General features: G+C 45.8%; 1 protein-coding gene and 1 pseudogene across 3 annotated transcripts; both read left to right on the forward strand.

Annotated features, from left to right (window-relative positions):
- Positions 1–216: 216 nt before the first annotated feature.
- LOC109876346 (peroxisomal membrane protein PEX13-like) lies at positions 217–9,860 on the forward strand. 3 transcript variants are annotated; one of them, XR_004208210.1, is made up of 5 exons: positions 451–635; positions 1,142–1,917; positions 2,185–2,307; positions 8,105–9,336; positions 9,410–9,860. XR_004208210.1 is itself a non-coding variant. In XM_031818293.1 (4 exons), the coding sequence occupies exons 2-4, from the start codon at positions 1,218–1,220 to the stop codon at positions 8,509–8,511; spliced, it is 1,230 nt and encodes a 409-aa protein (XP_031674153.1). In that variant the 5' UTR covers positions 217–326; positions 1,142–1,217; the 3' UTR covers positions 8,512–9,860. The 3 variants fall into 3 exon arrangements, 2 of the variants coding, with proteins under 2 accessions (XP_031674153.1, XP_031674152.1); XM_031818293.1 differs by lacking the exon at positions 451–635 and adding an exon at positions 217–326 and having other exon boundaries at positions 8,105–9,860; XM_031818292.1 differs by having other exon boundaries at positions 440–635; positions 8,105–9,860.
- Positions 9,861–11,005: 1,145 nt separating this feature from the next.
- Positions 11,006–19,777, forward strand: LOC116365965 (uncharacterized protein KIAA1841-like; annotated as a pseudogene).
- The last annotated feature ends 429 nt before the right edge of the window (positions 19,778–20,206 follow it).

The following is a 20,206-nucleotide window of genomic DNA, read 5'->3' on the forward strand; positions in this document are numbered from 1 at the left end:
CATTGTTTATAATCTATATATACTTGTGTTCCCTCATGTACTTTCTGAATTGATTTGTTGTTTTAAAAAAAAGTTTTTAAAAAAAGACATGGACAATAAATGTGGTAAATGTTGTATTACTATTGGTTCTGTCAGTCAAATACACCAATGGTGTTGCGTTGAAAAAACTGTCCCACCCCATCTTTGATACTTTAGTTTTATCTCCATCAGCCTCGGGACGACTTGGAACGGAATAATGCAATGGAGACGAAGCATTATAGACTCTACTAATCAACGCCGAAAAGATACAACAAAATTGCTGACTTCAGAGACGTTAAACTTGCCCAGTAAGAATGAAAATACAATATAAAATGAGTTATAAAAGAAATCCTCTCTGGCGTTATGCTTTTAAACCAATTATGTATTGTTTCAAACGTTTTCCGTATCGTCTTATCGATTATTTTGGTCTGGCACACAGGAGCCAGCCAAGGAGCTAGATATGTAGCAATTTGCTAGTTACTACGGGGGGAAGTGAAGGGAAAACGGTTAAAAACGGTGTAACTTCAGACAATTTGTACGATGGCATCGCAGCCTCCTCCTAAACCGTGGGAAAGGCGGATTCCAGGAGCAGCCATGAGTGCACCAGTTAACTATCGGTAAACAAGTTATTGCTTACTTGACGAGTTGTTGTCTATGGACTAACTATGTATGAGTTAGCTAGCTAGCGTTCGCCTCTAATATAGGCCCAGGCCCTAACTAGGTCGGAGCTTGTTGTTTTGCGTTCGCCTAGCGGACAGAACTAGCTAGATTTCAATATTTGACAATAGTTTAGTATTGGACTCTTATTGGATAATAACTCAACCAAAAGTGCCCACCGAGTTCCAATGTAGTTAACGTTGTAACGTTAGTAGCTAGCTAACGTCGTTACCTGTGACTGGCATGTCGTTTGTTTTGTTATCTAGCTAAGGTTAGCTAATAGAGACGTAACCCATTGCAACACTCCTAGATTGCTCAGACTTCTCTTTAACTACGAAACCAAAGGAGAATAGTTTTGAGGTGTTAAAAAAAATAAAACATAAATTACGTTTTGACAACACGAACACGTGATTGAATTGAATGTTCACTGTTTTATAAGTTATAACCCCTCTTTCCAATCCACCAGGTCGACTGACTTTGCCCCACCAGGTCCCTCCACCCCCGGCCTCTCTGGTCCCGCCGGTCCTCCCGTCTTGACCCGCATGGTGCCCCCCGTCCCCCCTCGCCCTGTCCAGTCCATCCAGTCCTACCGTCCCTCCTACGGCTCCTTCCCTGGCTCCTCCTACAACCCCTATGGTAGCTCCAGCCTCTACGGTGGCGCATACAGCCCCTACAGTCCCTACAGTGGTGGCTATGGCATGGGAGGGGGGCTCGGTGGGGGCCTTGGTGGGAGCCTGGGCTACAGCCGCTTCGGCCAAACCGGTGGTGAAGACGTGGCGCCCAGTCGGTTTGTCCAACAGGCAGAGGAGAGCAGCCGCGGCGCCTTTCAGTCCATCGAGAGCATCGTCCAAGCCTTCACCTCGGTCAGCATGATGATGGACGCCACCTTCTCGGCCGTCTACAACAGCTTCCGAGCCGTGCTGGATGTAGCCAACCACCTGACACGGTTACGGATGCACTTTACCAAGGTTCTGTCGGCCTTTGCCCTGGTGCGCACCCTGCGCTACCTGTACCGCCGCATACAGAGGATGCTGGGGCTGAGGCGGGACGGTGAGGTGGAGGATCTGTGGGCAGACAGTGAAGGAGCTGTTCTGGCGACCAGAGGTGCTGGAGCCGCAATGGAAGACCCCAGAGCCGGAGCGGTTAAGTCGTGGCCCATCTTCCTTTTTCTGGCCGTCGTCCTAGGAGGGCCCTATCTCATCTGGAAGCTGCTGAGCTCTGCCCAGGGGCCCGAGGAGAGCGGTGAGGCCCCTTACTGTCTGTGTGTGGGCTCTTCTGAATGTCCTTTGTCTCTCTGACTGCCTGTCTGTTAACCACAGGGTTTATCTGAACATACACTGCTAATCTGGCTCTGTGTATGCTCATAAGAAAGATGAGTGTGCTACATAAATTTTTTGTTTGTTACGTTAATCAGCACCTTACCAAAAGGATGTCTTTACATTTTTACCTCATTAATATTCCTTACAAGGACTATATAATTACATTTTGATTGATTAAATCCCTATGCAGCCACCAACTGGGCTAGTGGGGAGGATGACCATGTGGTTGCCAGGGCGGAGTATGACTTCACAGCTGCGTCGGAGGAGGAGCTCTCACTGAATGCTGGAGACATGCTCAACCTGGCTCCTAAAGGTAAGAAACTAGGAGGAGAGGGGGAATCCAACCAGCACCCTAACCTAGTGTTTCTCAACTCCAGGCCTCCACTACTCCCAACAGTTCACCTTTTTAAAATCTTTATTGTAGCCCCGGACACCTCATTCAACTTGTTAGCTAGTCATCAAGCCTTCGATGAGTTGAATCGGCTATGTTTGTCCGTAACCTAACATCGACGTAGTTGAGCGGAGACGAGAGTGGGCGGAGTGTAGCTCTTGACTACATCTAGTCGCTGTCAGTCGATAGGAGGAAACGGTCGGTGGTTGTATTAGATTAACATTTTATTATAAAGGTAAGGGTTTTAAGAATTTTCATTTTTTTGCAGGTATCGACTGTCAGCGACTCGATGTAGTCGGAAATACAGTGGTGATGAGACTTGTCTTGTTTGTACCTGTGAGGTTGAGGGCTGCAGTCCAAACCCACTCAGTCCTCGCGCTAGCCACTTTCCCTCAGGGGAATCCCTGTCGAAAACAGATGCAGTTTGATTGTCATCTTATGTGGAGGTCCAATTCACAAACGTTACCCCCTCGGACATCGATTTAGCTCGAGGGAGCGAGTGAACTACTTTGATCACTTTTGGGGTGTTGATATGACCCACAATTCAATGCAAATTGTATTCACGTGTCAAATTCTGGTGGCCTCGTAGAGTGTCATTTTAGGCAACATAGCTGAGGTACACTCGGCTGTGACGATGTAAAATGTCATTCAAAGGCTGAGGGTTTATGGCTGAGGGCTGTCTACTTTGTGTTTGGACTCCAACCATAGCAGTTGAAACTCCAACATAGCATAACAACCTAGCTTGTGAACAAAACAATGTAAATAGCCAAGAAAACACAAGGGCAAAGTCTCACTTCAGTAGACTTTCGTTTCAAGTAAATGAAACTTTTATGCCCGTGTGGAACGCTTCTAAAAACGGACCTGTCATTCACCTCTTCACCTGCAACACCCAGACAGGAAGTGTTGCAACGCTTCTAAAAACGGACCTGTCATTCACCTCTTCACCTGCAACACCCAGACAGGAAGTGTTGCAACGCTTCTAAAAACGGACCTGTCATTCACCTCTTCACCTGCAACACCCAGACAGGAAGTGTTGCAACGCTTCTAAAAACGGACCTGTCATTCACCTCTTCACCTGCAACACCCAGACAGGAAGTGTTGCAGCGCGAGGCAGAAATTAACCTGTCATTCACCTCTTCACTTGCAACACCCAGACAGGACGTGTTGCAGCGCGAGGCAGAAATGCGTTGCACATTTTTACAGTGTGCATTCAGTTCAGGTCAGTGAGAGAGCCATATTCTCTAGAATACCATAGGTGACCCTGTTTCAGGAAACTAGATGTATGTCGCGGGTCACTACTTCACAGGAGAGACGTTTGATCATAAACTTTTTTTTTTTTTTAAGAAAAACGAAATTGTTGTTTTTGGGGGGCAGAAATGCAGTCTCGAACATGTGAAATTTCATGTACCTTTAATAACGAAGTTGTATGCCATCTGTAAATACAAATACAATTCTTAAAGTAGTCAAGGTAAACGACACAGGACGTCTTATTTAATGAGAGGGGTTGCAGTCTGCCGTGAAGTGTTCATCCACATATATGGATCGAGTCCAGCTACAGTTTCAGATATAAGTTTCTAATTTAGTCAAAGTTGTTTTCATTGCAAGTTAAAGCTTACTGTTAGCTAGCTAGCTGACGTTAGACGGTTGGCTCGCCAGCTAACATTACGTTTATGATCTGTGTGTAGTTATGTTGCAACCAGTGCTCTCGACGGTGCAGCTGTAGAACTTTCTGAGGACCCATGCTAAATCTTTTCAGTCTCTTGTGCCCTCTTCACAACTGTCTTGGTGTGCTTTTCACCAGCTTTTCAAAGCATTTCATGGCTACAGAGGTGAGTGCTATGGGGCGGTGGTCATTTAGGCAAGTTACCATTGCGTTCTTGGACACAGGGACTGGTCTGCTTGCAGCATGTAGGCATTGTATACGGGGTCGGGGAGGGGTTGTATACGGGGTCGGGGTTGTATACGGGGTCGGGAGGGGGTTGTATACGGGGTCGGGAGGGGGTTGTATACGGGGTCGGGAGGGGGTTGTATACGGGGTCGGGGAGGGGGTTGTATACGGGGTCGGGGAGGGGGTTGTAATGTCAGTGAAAACACTTTCCGGTGGTCTGTGCATGCTTTGAGTACATGCCCTTGTAATCCGTCTGGCCCCCCGGCCTTGTGAATGTTTAATGGTCTTACACACACCGGCTACGGAGAGCCTGATCACACAGTTGTCCGGAACAGCTGGTGCTCTCATACATGCCTTAGTGTTGCTTGCCTCAAAGCAAGCACAAAAGGCATTTAGCCTGTCTGGTAGGCTCGCGTCACTGGGCTACTTGTGGTTGGGTTTCTCTTTGTAGTCTGTGGCAAGCAGTGCCACATCAGACGCGCATCAGAGCCGGTGTAGTAGGATTCAATCTCAGTCCTGTATTGACGCTTTGCCTGTTTGTTCATCTGAGGGCGTACCAGAATTTGTTTTTAAGTGTCCCGAATTAGTGTCCCGCTCCTCGAGAGCGGCAGCTCTAGCCTTTAGCTCGGTGCGGAAGTTGCCTGTAACCCATGGCTTCTGGTTGGGATATATACGTACGGTCACTGTGGAGACTGTCATCGATGCACTTATTGATGAAGCCGGTGACTGAGGTGGTATACTCCTCAATGACATTGGATGAATCCCGGAACATATTCCAGTCTGTGCTAGCAAAACAGTCCTGTAGCTTAGAATCTGCATCATCTGACCATTTCCATATTTAGCGAGCCACTGTGCCTCCCTGCTGTAGTTTTGGCTTGTAAGCAGGGTCAGGAGGATATAATTATGGTCAGATTTGCCCAATGGAGGGCGAGTAGAGGTCTAAAGTTATTTTTATTTTTTTACATTTTGTTGTCTGGTTGCACATTTGACATGCTGGTAGAAATGAGGTAGAATGGATTTAAGTTTGCCTGCATTAAGGTCCCCGGCCAAGGTAGCGAAGTGCAAGAAGTATAAAAGCCCTGACTTCTGCAGAGGCCATTTCACCGTAAATGCTACACGGCCAATGCAGATGTCGGTTTGACCACTATGGTGGAATATTGCAAGATTATCTTGTAATACTTTTTATTGCATCAAATGGTTGTTTTATACAACACTAGAGGATTCTTATAACTATTGTGTGTGTGTGTGTGTGTGTTCTACTGAGGATGGGCCTGTGGGAGATAACACTGACAGGAGATTTACAATGTCTTCTGGGTGATAAAACCTAAAGAGCATTCCAGAGCATGAGTTAATGCTTCTGTTCTATATGGTACCAGGAAGAGATGGCTCCAGATACTCGTTTCTACACAATAAACTGTTTTCACAGCAGATACTGTCTGCTGTGAATTATAGGTTTCTTTCATACAAATCTTAACCTTGTGACCCATTCTATATATCTGTTCGTCGTGTAGGTTGAAAGGGTTGTAATCTTAGCTAATGAAGACCTTTGTACTTTTCTCACCTGAGGGTGATTCGTCGACCAGCTATTGCAAAGCTCTCACTAATAAAGATTTAGTTTGTGTAACTCTGACATGTGTTTGTCTTCTCATTTGATCATCCAGAAAGGAACCACCACACCATGCAGCATCTTTAAATGCTCATTCTAATGGGTCTATTTGCCAACGTTGGAATGACATTCTATTATTGCCATAACCTAAATAATTGGTATATGTGATGCCTAGCGAACCATATCATTGTTTGAAACCTGGATGTTTTCCATAGCCCTTTTTAATAGCCAACAGAAACATTCTTAGATTTCCTGATATGTGAAACCAGCATTTCTTATTCTACTGTCCAAAGGCAATGAGACACAATCCTGTTGTTGCACCTTCAGATATTCCCTCCTTTCTTACGTTTTTCTACCATTAGGCTGAATATCCATCTCTGTCGCGGCAGGGAGGGTAGCCTAGTGGTTAGAGCGTTGGACTAGTAACCGAAAGGTTGCAAGTTCGAATCCCCGAGCTGACAAGGTACAAAATCTGTCGTTCTGCCCCTGAACAAGGCAGTTAACCCACTGTTCCTAGGCCGTCATTGAAAATAAGAATTTGTTCTTAACTGACTTGCCGAGTTCAATAAAGGTCAAATTAAAAACCGTTGGCATCAGGTGCGCGTTTGAGAACGGTGTTCTCCTGTAATAGACTTTATGAACGTTGACGTAAATGGGGGAGACGAGTGAACACATTGCTGTGTTTGTAATGTAAATGTATTCGTAGATCAACTTTAAAGCTGTGATATGTTTCATCAGCCTCGTCTTTGTGTTTTTAAACATTTTAATATGGAAACACTGAATGCATTTTGATATTTTTCTGGCCTATCGTCCCGGCAACTGTCCCAACGTCTGTTTTGAACTGTCCCAGACACTTTATTTTATTTTTATTTATCGTTCTGGAGACGACAGGAAGCCTTTATTTCAATCCCTGACTGCAGGAACAGGATCCGGCACCTCATTTTGGATGCCTAGATTCTGGAACCTACTTGCCAGGTACTCCTCATGGCATGAAACATAATGGTCACTGTTTGCAATGTAAATAGGATATGAAGAGCGATCAAAGAGAGATCAAGTTGACTCCTCGTTAATTATCCTGCCCCCTGCTTTGGCTGCGCAGTAGTGCGTTAGAGCGTATCTTACAAGACATCTACCCTTAACACCTTCTCTGTAGTCCATAGTAGCAGAGTGTTTGGGCTCTGACATGGGGCACGTGGGAGGTTCCCCCAGCCTCACACACAGCTAGTGCTTAGATAGGGTGGTTAGAAACGTCACAGATACAACCCACAGACTCTTAGACCTACTCATCCACACACAGAGATATAGGTCTTCCCCCCCCCCCCCCCCCACACACACACATACCTATACACATGCATTAACGGTTTTGACAGCCCAAAAGTGTCACACCCCCACACACACGTACGGTGACCATGTTTCACATCAGCCCACGCTTTCTCTCTTTCTGCCTCTTTCTCTTTCTGTCTCTCTCTCTATTCAAGGGGCTTTATTGGCTTTGGAAACATGTTTTGCATTGGCTAAGCAAGTGAAATAGATAATAAACAAAAGTGAAATGAACAATTGAAAATGAACAGCAAACATTATACTCTCTGGGTTCTCTCTGAGGCCATCCCTCCTACAGTGTCACCATTGTGATGTCACCATTGTGATGTCACCGCAGGTGGAAATATCTGTGTGTGTGTGTAACGCAAACTTGAGAAACGACATTGTCAGGGTTCTGACTCAAAGGAGAGGGGGGAGAGAGGAGAATTGACGTAGACTGCAGCCCTGGTAAAACCACAATGACGAGATAACAAGGAGGTAGGCTCCACACTTAGATGATTTACTAGAGTTTGTTTAATTTTGCAGTAGGCCTAGATCAGTTAATTACCAAAGACATCTTAAATCGATGAGTTTCTGATTTTCTACTGTGCGTAAATCATACCGATATCTACTGCATTGTTGGCCACTTTTTTTTCTCATGTGCTCTTGTACCTCAGAGCCCCCTCCTTGTCTCTGCACTCACTTTTGTTCCGGCGCCTTCTGATTTACAAATGAAGTACTGCGCTTACCACAATATATGTTATCAGGGGGAAAGAGTGCTGGAGGCCTTGGGAGGAAGAAAGCTAGCACTGTAGCAGGCAGGTCAACAGAATGCCATTCAATATGGGTTACATACTGAATGTGTTCCTGTTAACTAAGTCTGCTAAATGACCATGTTATATCCTCTCTCTCTCCCCTGTGTGCAGAGCATCAACCCAGGGTGCGTGGGTGGCTGCTGGCCAGTGTAGACGGCCAGACCACAGGCCTCATACCTGCCAACTACGTCAAGGTCCTGGGGAAGAGGAGAGGCCGGAAGCACGCTGAGCTGGAGAGGCTGGCCCAGGTTCAGGCCCAGCAAGGGAACCAACTGGGCACCACCCTTCAAGCCCCACAGCCTAACCTGGCTACGGACCCAGTGCCAACTGTATCCCCAGGCTTGGTTTCAGGCCTCGGCCCAGCTGAAGCCGTCCCAGGAACTATCCCAGAGGAGCTGCTGGAGAGCGTGTACAGGGAAACGCCAGCCGGTTACAGCAGTCTGGGTCTGGGTGTATTGCCCAGCACCACGACAGCTTCAAGCACAGTGCTCACCATACCAGAGAAGATAGACCTGTGATGTCTGACTTAGTGTTTTCCCACACATCCGTTGAGGCTGTACGTGGCTTGTTGATGAGCTGTTCTGTAGAGCTCGGTCACGTCCAGTGATGGGGAAACACTTGATCTACGTCCAGAAGGTGATTCAGTGGCTTTGGTTTGACATTTAATCTGCCTGGAAGCAACTAGTGAGGTTGGTATATGAGGTGTTGAGTACCTGGATCAAAGAGAAGTGGTTATCTGTCAGACATCTGGATATGAGTGTTTCCAGAACGTTATCTAGATATGAGTGTTTCCAGGACACCATCTTGGTTTGGCCGTCTTGTCAGTGGTTATCTAGACCAACCTATACCTATCCTGTACCAGCCTTGTCAGTACGGTTACACTACGTTTTAGCCCAATAATGATGCATATTTAAATGTTTTTGATATAGATTTATTTAATTAACAGTGAATGAGTACATTAAAATCAAATGAAGCACGCTAAGAGATTATGTGAATATTGCATCGTTTGATGCTGACGGGACAAAGCTATAATATTATGTTTCACCGTTTTGTTCCAAGTTAATGTCGTTGGTTTGATATTGAAAGATAAATTCATAGGAATAGAAGCTCTAACCCTGGTCATTTGACTGGTACACTCACAATGGCTGCCTGATTGTGACTCAATCGTTTCCATGGTATTTTGGAATGTTCTATCAACTGCTGGGTTGCCACGGTAATGTGAAACATTTTATTCAAATGATGTGGCTCATACAATGGCATGTATTGTTTTTGTATTGTCAGTTGACGTCACAGTCCCAATTCAAGGGTACACTTCCTACTTGTACTTCCTGGCATGGGTCTAGGTTGAAGATGGGAATATTTTAAGACCTAGGCATGGGTACACTTCCTACTTGTACTTCCTGGCAATGGGTCTAGGTTGAAGATGGGAATATTTTAAGACCTAGGCATGGGTACACTCAATGTCTACCAGTCCACCTATTATGTCAACATTGACTTGGGAGACTATTTCTATGGATAAATTACTATCAAGGTTCAGATTTGGTTCTAATGGAAGGATTGACTTGGTTTTAAATCGGTGTTAATATGGTTGTAAAATGTTTGAAATTTGGGAATGGTCCAAACTATATCTTGAATGTTCTGTAAAAATTTCCTAAATATTCAAAGTGAAGTTTTGAACTTGAAAAATTGAACTATCCAATATCAAGATGTATTAAATCAAGAAGTTTTGTTGAATGCATCTGTAAGAACTGAAATAGCCAGTCCTCATCTTGGTGTTTCAGTGGCATTTTAAGTCCTCACTCTCCTGAAAAACTGTAATTATGTAAATACAATTATTTTGGAAATAAACATTTTCAAAACCTGAAAAGGGGCCTTTGGCTTTTTCTTACTAAGAAATGAAAAACGTATTATACACATTACAATGGCAAATGAATTGGTAACTTAAATAAAACTAAACCGGTTAAATCATTGGATGTTAATTGTTTTGAAAATGTAATGCGTCCATTATAACAAGGTTAAACACGTGGTTTACACACCAAGGCTTGTTGCAGTGGAGGACGGGGATGAGGAAGAGGAGGACAACTAAGATGTGGAATTATCATTTTCCTACAGTATCTGGACAAAGACGTTAGTTCAAATGCAATGATAACATATAGATCTATATGTTATTACATTCTACATCTTGTAAATCAGTTGAGAAGCTCGACAGACGCCTAATGAAATGCATGATGTCCAAGAGGGGTAGATATCTCAACTTGTGTAATATGTCAATTTAACAATATGTCTATTCAGTTTGCTTTGAATACATTTGTGGAAAGTTGGGGGGGGGGGGGACAAAAAACACGTGGTGACCCACCTGATGGATACAAAATATATTTTTTATTTGATTTATACGAAAAGGGCCCTTCTGTCGCTAAGCAACCCGGGGACGCGCGACCACTGCACCAGCTGCTGCACTGCGGCACCGGAAAAAGCGGAATCAACGCAACATAATATTGTTTTTTGGGGGGGACGACGTTACAACGACCGGCGGTTTGTTATCTAAACGTCATTACCGAGCGTTTTAGGGTGTTTCCATCCCGTATGCAATGCTGATTGAATGTCTTGTCTGTCCATCAACTCGTCCCCGGGATGATACTGCAGAGAGAGTGCCGCTAGCTCGGTAGTAGCATTAGCGTTAAACGTGGATGACGGCTACTGTACACCGGAACGTCCTATCATCCGGACCACAGAAGAATCAGGTGTCATCATTGAATCAGTAAGATACTAGATACTATAATACAAACGTATCGTATTTAGCTTCTAGTACAGTGATGTGCACTATAGGTAGCTAGCTTGCTAGAATAAGCTGCCGACAAAAAAATGCCATTACATTTGCGTTGGACAGTTCGACTACAGCCAAAGGGGCCTTCCAAGGGACGACAATCCATCCTTGTTACAAGAAGATAATCGACGTTGCCAAAAGTATGTGTGCGCTGTTCACGGCGTATGCTATTGACAGTCAGCTTTTCAATGACAACGGTGGGACAAAGTAGGAGTAGCCTATTCCAGAATTTGGTTTCGAGATGCTGTTGGATTGTCAAGGCTTTCTATACATGCTCTTGTTATTCTTATGTATCTATGTCAAGTAGACCGTCCCATTTACTATTGTCGATTGAAGAAACCGCAGCTTTCTGTGCGCATAAAGTTGCCTCCACCCTTGTATGATAATGTCATATCACTGAGTCTACCTTTAACAGAATAATGCTCTGATCTCTCACCCTTCAGACGTAATAATGTATGATAATGTCATATCACTGAGTCTACCTTTAACAGAATAATGCTCTGATCTCTCACCCTTCAGACGTAATAATGTATGATGGTGTCATATCACTGAGTCTACCTTTAACATAATAATGCTCTGATCTCTCACCCTTCAGACGTAATAATGTGTGATAATGTCATATCACTGAGTCTACCTTTAACAGAATAATGCTCTGATCTCTCACCCTTCAGACGTAATAATGTATGATAATGTCATATCACTGAGTCTACCTTTAACAGAATAATGCTCTGATCTCTCACCCTTCAGACGTAATAATGTATGATGGTGTCATATCACTGAGTCTACCTTTAACAGAATAATGCTCTGATCTCTCACCCTTCAGACGTAATAATGTGTGATGGTGTCATATCACTGAGTCTACCTTTAACAGAATAATGCTCTGATCTCTCTCTCACCCTTCAGACGTAATAATGTGTGATAATGTCATATCACTGAGTCTACCTTTAACAGAATAATGCTCTGACCTCTCTCTCACCCTTCAGACGTAATAATGTGTGATAATGTCATATCACTGAGTCTACCTTTAACAGAATAATGCTCTGATCTCTCACCCTTCAGACGTAATAATGTATGATGGTGTCATATCACTGAGTCTACCTTTAACAGAATAATGCTCTGATCTCTCACCCTTCAGACGTAATAATGTATGATAATGTCATATCGCTGAGTCTACCTTTAACAGAATAATGCTCTGATCTCTCTCTCACCCTTCAGATGTAATAATGTATGATGGTGTCATATCACTGAGTCTACCTTTAACAGAATAATGCTCTGATCTCTCACCCTTCAGACGTAATAATGTATGATGGTGTCATATCACTGAGTCTACCTTTAACAGAATAATGCTCTGATCTCTCACCCTTCAGACGTAATAATGTATGATGGTGTCATATCACTGAGTCTACCTTTAACAGAATAATGCTAGGTGGGTGATCTCTCACCCTTCAGACGTAATAATGTATGATAATGTCATATCGCTGAGTCAACCTTGATCTCTCACCCTTCAGACGTAATAATGTATGATAATGTCATATCGCTGAGTCAACCTTGATCTCTCACCCTTACCTGCCGACAGACATGAGTCGTTACTGCACCCTGAACAACAACTTTCCCAATGACAACAACCTCCTGGCCCTGGACATGGTGCTGAGCTCTCTCTGGAGCATTCCACAGCCCATCAACTGGGACAACGTGGCCATGCTGGTCCCTGGCTTCACACCCAAGGAGGTAAGCTCTACATGCACTGCACATTGGGACAATAAACATAGTGATTGATTGAAGCTATAGTAGCTAACGGCTACAGTGCGAACCCCGGTCTCCCAGTCTGTAGGCAAGCTTGCTAACCACTGCGCCCACTAAGGAGAGATCGTAAAAGGCTATTAGCCTGGTCTGAGATCTGTCTGTGTTGTCTTACCAACTCCCTATGGTCACTGTTTGGCGTGACGGGTAGCCTCGAGGTAAGAGTTTTGAGCCAGTAATCTAAATTTCGAATCCTAGAGCCAACAAGGTGAAAAATCTGCCGCTGTGCTCTTCAGCAAGGCACTTAACCGCAATTGGAAAATGGTGACCCTAGACTTGACCCCACTGTCCACGTCTGTTTCAGGGGGAGTTGGGATAGGCTAGAAACACATTTCCATTGCACTTGTACACGTGTGTCACATGATAAATAGAAACGCCCACCAATCTCTGTTGTCAGCTGTACTATACCTTAGTTGAGTTTGGACTGCTGTTGAATGTTGTGCCGGGGTTACCGGAACCCAGATGATGTGGTCTGAGGGTTGTTGTTGTTATCATGGTATAGCAGTGACATGGTTGCCATGGTGTTTGTCGTGCCTACCTTCAGTGTGCGCAGAGGTTCGAGGAGCTGAAGAGCACCGGAGGGTTCCATCACGTGGACGACCAATGCAACGCGCTGACGGCAGGAGGCTCCTCCCCTGTGGACTACATCAAATCCACACTATTGGACACCACGGGAGACGTGGGGGAGACGCGGACCAATCAGTGCTCCATCTCAGTGACGGGTGAGGCTGACTGGTGTTGATGTGCTAGTGCATATGTAGTGGTTTGGGGAACTATGTCTGTGATGATGAGCCTGCCTAGCGTAGTAGCTGCTGGGGGTCAGCCTGCCTAACGTAGGAGCTGCTGGGGGTCAGCCTGCCTAACGTAGGAGCTGCTGGGGATCAGCCTGCCTAACGTAGGAGCTGCTGGGGGTCAGCCTGCCTAGCGTAGTAGCTGCTGGGGGTCAGCCTGCCTAACGTAGGAGCTGCTGGGGGTCAGCCTGCCTAACGTAGGAGCTGCTGGGGATCAGCCTGCCTAACGTAGGAGCTCCTGGGGGTCAGCCTGCCTAGCGTAGGAGCTGCTGGGGATCAGCCTGCCTAACGTAGGAGCTGCTGGGGATCAGCCTGCCTAACGTAGGAGCTGCTGGGGATCAGCCTGCCTAACGTAGGAGCTGCTGGGGGTCAGCCTGCCTAACGTAGGAGCTGCTGGGGATCAGCCTGCCTAACGTAGGAGCTGCTGGGGGTCAGCCTGCCTAACGTAGGAGCTGCTGGGGATCAGCCTGCCTAACGTAGGAGCTGCTGGGGGTCAGCCTGCCTAACGTAGGAGCTGCTGGGGATCAGCCTGCCTAACGTAGGAGCTGCTGGGGATCAGCCTGCCTAACGTAGGAGCTGCTGGGGATCAGCCTGCCTAACGTAGTAGCTGCTGGGGATCAGCCTGCCTAACGTAGGAGCTGCTGGGGGTCAGCCTGCCTAACGTAGGAGCTGCTGGGGATCAGCCTGCCTAACGTAGGAGCTGCTGGGGGTCAGCCTGCCTAACGTAGGAGCTGCTGGGGGTCAGCCTGCCTAACGTAGGAGCTGCTGGGGGATCAGCCTGCCTAACGTAGGAGCTGCTGGGGATCAGCCTGCCTAACGTAGGAGCTGCTGGGGGTCAGCCTGCCTAACGTAGGAGCTGCTGGGGATCAGCCTGCCTAACGTAGGAGCTGCTGGGGGTCAGCCTGCCTAACGTAGGAGCTGCTGGGGGTCAGCCTGCCTAACGTAGGAGCTGCTGGGGGTCAGCCTGCCTAACGTAGGAGCTGCTGGGGATCAGCCTGAAAATTAGAAAATAGTAACACAATAAATAACAGAAAATGATTATAATATAGTATATATATATATATATATACTATTATAATAATGAGACTATATACAAGGAGTACCAGTACCCCTGTAGTATTAAAATAATGAGACTATATACAAGGAGTACCAGTACCCCTGTAGTATTATAATAATGAGACTATATACAAGGAGTACCAGTACCCCTGTAGTATTATAATAATGAGACTATATACAAGGAGTACCAGTACCCCTGTAGTATTATAATAATGAGACTATATACAAGGAGTACCAGTACCCCTGTAGTATTATAATAATGAGACTATATACAAGGAGTACCAGTACCCCTGTAGTATTATAATAATGAGACTATATACAAGGAGTACCAGTACCCCTGTAGTATTATAATCATGAGACTATATACAAGGAGTACCAGTACCCCTGTAGTATTATAATCATGAGACTATATACAAGGAGTACCAGTACCCCTGTAGTATTATAATAATGAGACTATATACAAGGAGTACCAGTACCCCTGTAGTATTATAATAATGAGACTATATACAAGGAGTACCAGTACCCCTGTAGTATTATAATAATGAGACTATATACGGTGGGGAGAACAAGTATTTGACACACTGCCGATTTTGCAGGTTTTCCTACTCACAAAGCATGTAGAGGTCTTGAATTTTTATCATAGGTACACTTCAACTGTGAGAGACTGAATCTAAAACAAAAATCCAGAAAATCACATTATGATTTTTAAGTAATTCATTTGTATTTTATTGCATGACATAAGTATTTGATACATCAGAAAAGCTAAACTTAATATTTGGTACAGAAACCTTTGTTTGCAATTACAGAGATCATACGTTTCCTGTAGTTCTTGACCAGGTTTGCACACACTGCAGCAGGGATTTTGGCCCAATCCTCCATACAGACCTTCAGGTTTCTGGGCTGTCGCTGGGCAATACGGATTTTCAGCTCCCTCCAAAGATTTTCTATTGGGTTCAGGTCTGGAGACTGGCTAGGCCACTCCAGGACCTTGAGATGCTTCTTACGGAGCCACTCCTTAGTTGCCCTGGCAGTGTGTTTCGGGTCGTTGTCATGCTGGAAGACCCAGCCACGACCCATCTTCAATGCTCTTACTGAGGGAAGGAGGTTGTTGGCCAAGATTTCACGATACATGGCCCCATCCATCCTCCCCTCAATACGGTGCAGTCGTCCAGTCCCCTTTGCAGAAAAACATCCCCAAATAATTATGTTTCCACCTCCATGCTTCACGGTTGGGATGGTGTTCTTGGGGTTGTACTTATCCTTCTTCTTCCTCCAAACACGGAGAGTGGAGTTTAGACCAAAAAGCTCTATTTTTGTCTCATCAGACCACATGACCTTCTCCCATTCCTCTGGATCATCCAGATGGTCATTGGCAAACTTCAGACGGGCCTGGACATGCGCTGGCTTCAGCAGGGGGACCTTGCGTCCGCTGCAGGATTTTAATCCATGATGGCGTAGTGTGTTACTAATGGTTTTCTTTGAGACTGTGGTCCCAGCTCTCTTCAGGTCATTGACCAGGTCCTGCCGTGTAGTTCTGGGTTGATCCCTCACCTTCCTCATGATCATTCATGCCCCACGAGGTGAGATCTTGCATGGAGCCTGGAGCCCCAGACCGAGGGTGATTGACCGTCATCTTGACCTTCTTCCATTTTCTAATAATGGTGCTTGCCTATTGTCCTGTAGCCCATCCCAGTCTTGTGCAGGTCTACAATTTTATCGCTGATGTCCTTACACAGCTCTCTGGTCTTGGCCATTGTGGAGAGGTTGGAGTCTGTTTGATTGAGTGTGTGGACAGGTGTCTTTTATACAGGTAACGAGTTCAAACAGGTGCAGTTAATATAGGTAATGATTGGAGAACAGGAGGGCTTCTTAAAGAAAAACTAACAGGTCTGTGAGAGCCGGAATTCTTACTGGTTGGTAGGTGAACAAATACTTATGTCATGCAATAAAATGCAAATTAATTACTTAAAAATCATACAATGTGATTTTCTGGATTTTTGTTTTAGATTCTGTCTCTCACAGTTGAAGTGTACCTATGATAAAAATTACAGACCTCTACATGCTTTGTAAGTAGGAAAACCTGCAAAATCGGCAGTGTATCAGATAGAACAGAACAGTCTATGGGCTGGGGTATATAGGTCCTGGATGACAGCACCACCAAGCGTCCTTGTGATCGAGGGCGGTGCAGTTGCCATACCAAGCGGTGATGCAGCCAGTCAAGATGCTAAAGTTCTATGTCCAATGTAGCAGGCAGTAAGACCTGAAGACTCTTCATGTCTGAACATCTAGGCTTTAGTTCAGGGTCAGGGTTAGTACACAGTCTTGTTTGGTGCCTCCACTCTCCAGGCCTGGCGGTGAACCCTTCAAGAGGTGGCTCGGTAGAGAAGGAGAGCAGGGAGTCTGCAGAGGAGGGCGAGAAGCCCCAGGAGGGGAAAGGGTGAGTGCCTGGTCTAACTACCGTCAAACAGAAATACACTGTTAACCAGTCCAGCTCATGTCAAGGTGATCAAAGAGTTTCATAGAGCAGGATCAAGAACTTAGTCTGCTAACAAATACTCAAATGTACTCTAATACAAAAATCAAGAGTTATTCCTCTCTGTCTCTGTGTGTGTCTGCCTGCCTGTCTGCCTGCCTGTCTGCCTGCCTGTCTGCCTGCCTGTATCTCTCTCCCCACGCAGGCCCAATATGGTGATCCACGTGTGTGACGAGGCTAAGAACCTGAAGCAGGACTTCATGTGTCCCCGTGACCTTCTGATCAACGAGATGCGTTACTTTGCTGAGTACCTCTCTGTTGACACCCAGCGCTGGGAGGAGGTGGACATCTCTGTGCACTGTGACGTGCAGATCTTCGACTGGCTCATGAACTACGTCAAGAGGCACAAAATGGCCGTCGATGGCAACCATGACAAACCCAAGCTCGGTAAAGAGTTGAATATCTGCTCTCGCATCATACGTACTGTAGCTACATACACTGATGCCTGTACAGTACCATACCATCACTTACCTGGGCGTGGCAAATGGTAACCATGGAGACGACAGTGATGTGGTCACTAATAGCGGTGTGCTTGTTGGTTGGCCTGGCAGTGTGTTTGGTCAGTATGTGGTGTTTGTTGGTTGTGTGTTAACATCGGTTGGTTATGTGGTGTTTGTTGGTTGTGTGTGTTAACATCGGTTGGTTACGTGGTGTTTGTTGGTTGTGTGTTAACATCGGTTGGTTACGTGGTGTTTGTTGGTTGTGTGGTTTACAGAGCCCAGCAATGTGATCTCAATCCTCATCTCCTCCGAGTTCTTGAAGATGGACACGTTAGTAAGTGTTGTAATGGCGGGAGCTGGGGTTGCTATGGCAGTTCCAATGTACTGTACGTTTCGGGGGCCCTGGTTTTCTGTTGTAGTTGAAAAAACGAATGCAAAGTTGTTGAGGTTGGGGAAAGGCTATTGGGAACTATTGGGAACCTTTTACAACAAAATAAAATATGTTGGACTGATTTTGGCGAGGAATGAAACCTCTCGCTTTGCCTCTTCCTCTCTGCTACAGTAAATGAACCAGCAAGCTCTTGTTGGTCGTTAAATAAATGGCACTCATCAACAAAACAGAAAACCAATCAGCTAATAGGCTTCTCTCTTCACTTTAGTCTGAAACAGAAAACGAAGGGCCTTTGGAACGCTTCACTTCCTGTTGCATGGTTACAGAAAACGAAGGGTCTTTGGAACTCTTCACTTCCTGTTGCATGGTTACAGAAAACGAAGGGTCTTTGGAACGCTTCACTTCCTGTTGCATGGTTACAGAAAACGAAGGGCCTTTGGAACGCTTCACTTCCTGTTGCATGGTTACAGAAAACGAAGGGCCTTTGGAACGCTTCACTTCCTGTTGCATGGTTACAGAAAACGAAGGGTCTTTGGAACGCTTCACTTCCTGTTGCATGGTTACAGAAAACGAAGGGTCTTTGGAACGCTTCACTTCCTGTTGCATGGTTACAGAAAACGAAGGGCCTTTGGAACGCTTCACTTCCTGTTGCATGGTTACAGAAAACGAAGGGCCTTTGGAACGCTTTCACTTCCTGTTGCATGGTACAGAAAACGAAGGGCCTTTGGAACGCTTCACTTCCTGTTGCATGGTTACAGAAAACGAAGGGCCTTTGGAACGCTTCACTTCCTGTTGCATGGTTACAGAAAACGAAGGGCCTGTGACAGTACAGCTGTATACTGTACTGTCACATGTTGACCTCTCATAGATGGAGGAGTGCATTCAGTCACATGTTGACCCTCTCATAGGTGGAGGAGTGTATTCAGTCACATGTTGACCTCTCATAGGTGAAGGAGTGCATTCAGTCACATGTTGACCTCTCATAGGTGGAGGAGGAGTGCATTCAGCCACATGTTGACCTCTCATAGGTGGAGGAGTGCATTCAGCCACATGTTGACCTCTCATAGGTGGAGGAGTGCATTCAGTCACATGTTGACCTCTCATAGGTGGAGGAGTGCATTCAGCCACATGTTGACCTCTCATAGGTGGAGGAGTGCATTCAGCCACATGTTGACCTCTCATAGGTGGAGGAGTGCATTCAGTCACATGTTGACCTCTCATAGGTGGAGGAGTGCATCCAGTACTGTCACAAGCACATGAGTGCCATCGTGGCCACACCCTGCAACATGAATTGCATCAACAGTAACCCTGGCAGCGGACATGTCTGACCTGTTCAGCCACAACGAGGCAGACGACATCAACGGACAGAAAAGACAAGTTCAAAAGGTAGACCTAGTGATGTTGTCCTGGGAGACGGATCATGCTGCTTCAGCCAACACCTTTCTTTTCTCCCTTTCCTCAGTAAGTTATTCCAGAAGAAAATTGAGTGTCTCTTCGATCCTGACTATAAGAACCGGGACTCCCCAGGCAACGCATCAACTCTGTACAGGTGTGTGGCAGCTCTGGGATGCGCAACTGTCTGTCTGTCATTGGTCTTATTCATTTGGGCACACAACAGAAAACCTTTTGCGTCACAAACCGAAAAATGAGCGTTTCTTACTGGCCAAGTGTAGGTCCAGATCCTTACCTGTTTAGTCTGTTTGGTTCCCAATGAATGCGACCTCATGTAACTTAGCTTCACCACCGAACTGCAACTTGTCTTTCCCAGGTGTGCTCTGTGCCTGAAACTGCTGACCAAGGACACAGAGCGGAAGATCTCCTGCATCCCAGGGAAGATCAACATCAACCCTCGAGGAGACATAACCTACACTCACAGCAGGTCCTGTACCACCCAGTTTACAACCTTGGTTGTGGGTTCCATTCCCTCTGTGGCCACCCATAGGTCAAATGTAAGCGTGCAGGACTGTAAGGGTCTATCAGAGTACCACATTTGGACGCCATTTTGAAACAGCAGTGTTCTAGAATATTGGACCATTGTCTTTCATGCTTCTTGAGTTCTCAGCTCAAACAATTTCTCAAACTGTCACCACATTCCATTGAATGGAGGACGTGTACTGGAGAGTTGTTGGTTGGGATTTTTGGGGAGGTGCACGTTCGGGAGGTGGAGGAGTGCATTCAGCCACATGTTGACCTCTCATAGGTGGAGGAGTGCATTCAGCCACATGTTGACCTCTCATAGGTGGAGGAGTGCATTCAGTCACATGTTGACCTCTCATAGGTGGAGGGAGATGCATCCAGTACTGGGAGGTGCGTGGCCCCGCGGGTGATGGTCTCCTAGCTGCGTGGCCCCGCGGGTGATGGTCTCCTAGCTGCGTGGC

The sequence above is a fragment of the Oncorhynchus kisutch genome, unplaced genomic scaffold (genome assembly GCF_002021735.2).
Source record: "Oncorhynchus kisutch isolate 150728-3 unplaced genomic scaffold, Okis_V2 scaffold1326, whole genome shotgun sequence".
NCBI classification, from domain to species: Eukaryota; Metazoa; Chordata; class Actinopteri; order Salmoniformes; family Salmonidae; genus Oncorhynchus; species Oncorhynchus kisutch.

What these genes read in the sequence shown, in the direction of transcription:
- LOC109876346 (XM_031818292.1), top strand. Translation starts at nt 559, where the DNA reads ATGGCATCGCAGCCTCCTCCTAAACCGTGGGAAAGGCGGATTCCAGGA. An exon ending in AGTGCACCAGTTAACTATCG is followed by an intron (nt 636 to 1,141) that starts GTAAACAAGTTA and finishes CCAATCCACCAG; the next exon opens with GTCGACTGACTTTGCCCCAC. An exon ending in CCAGGGGCCCGAGGAGAGCG is followed by an intron (nt 1,918 to 2,184) that starts GTGAGGCCCCTT and finishes ATCCCTATGCAG; the next exon opens with CCACCAACTGGGCTAGTGGG.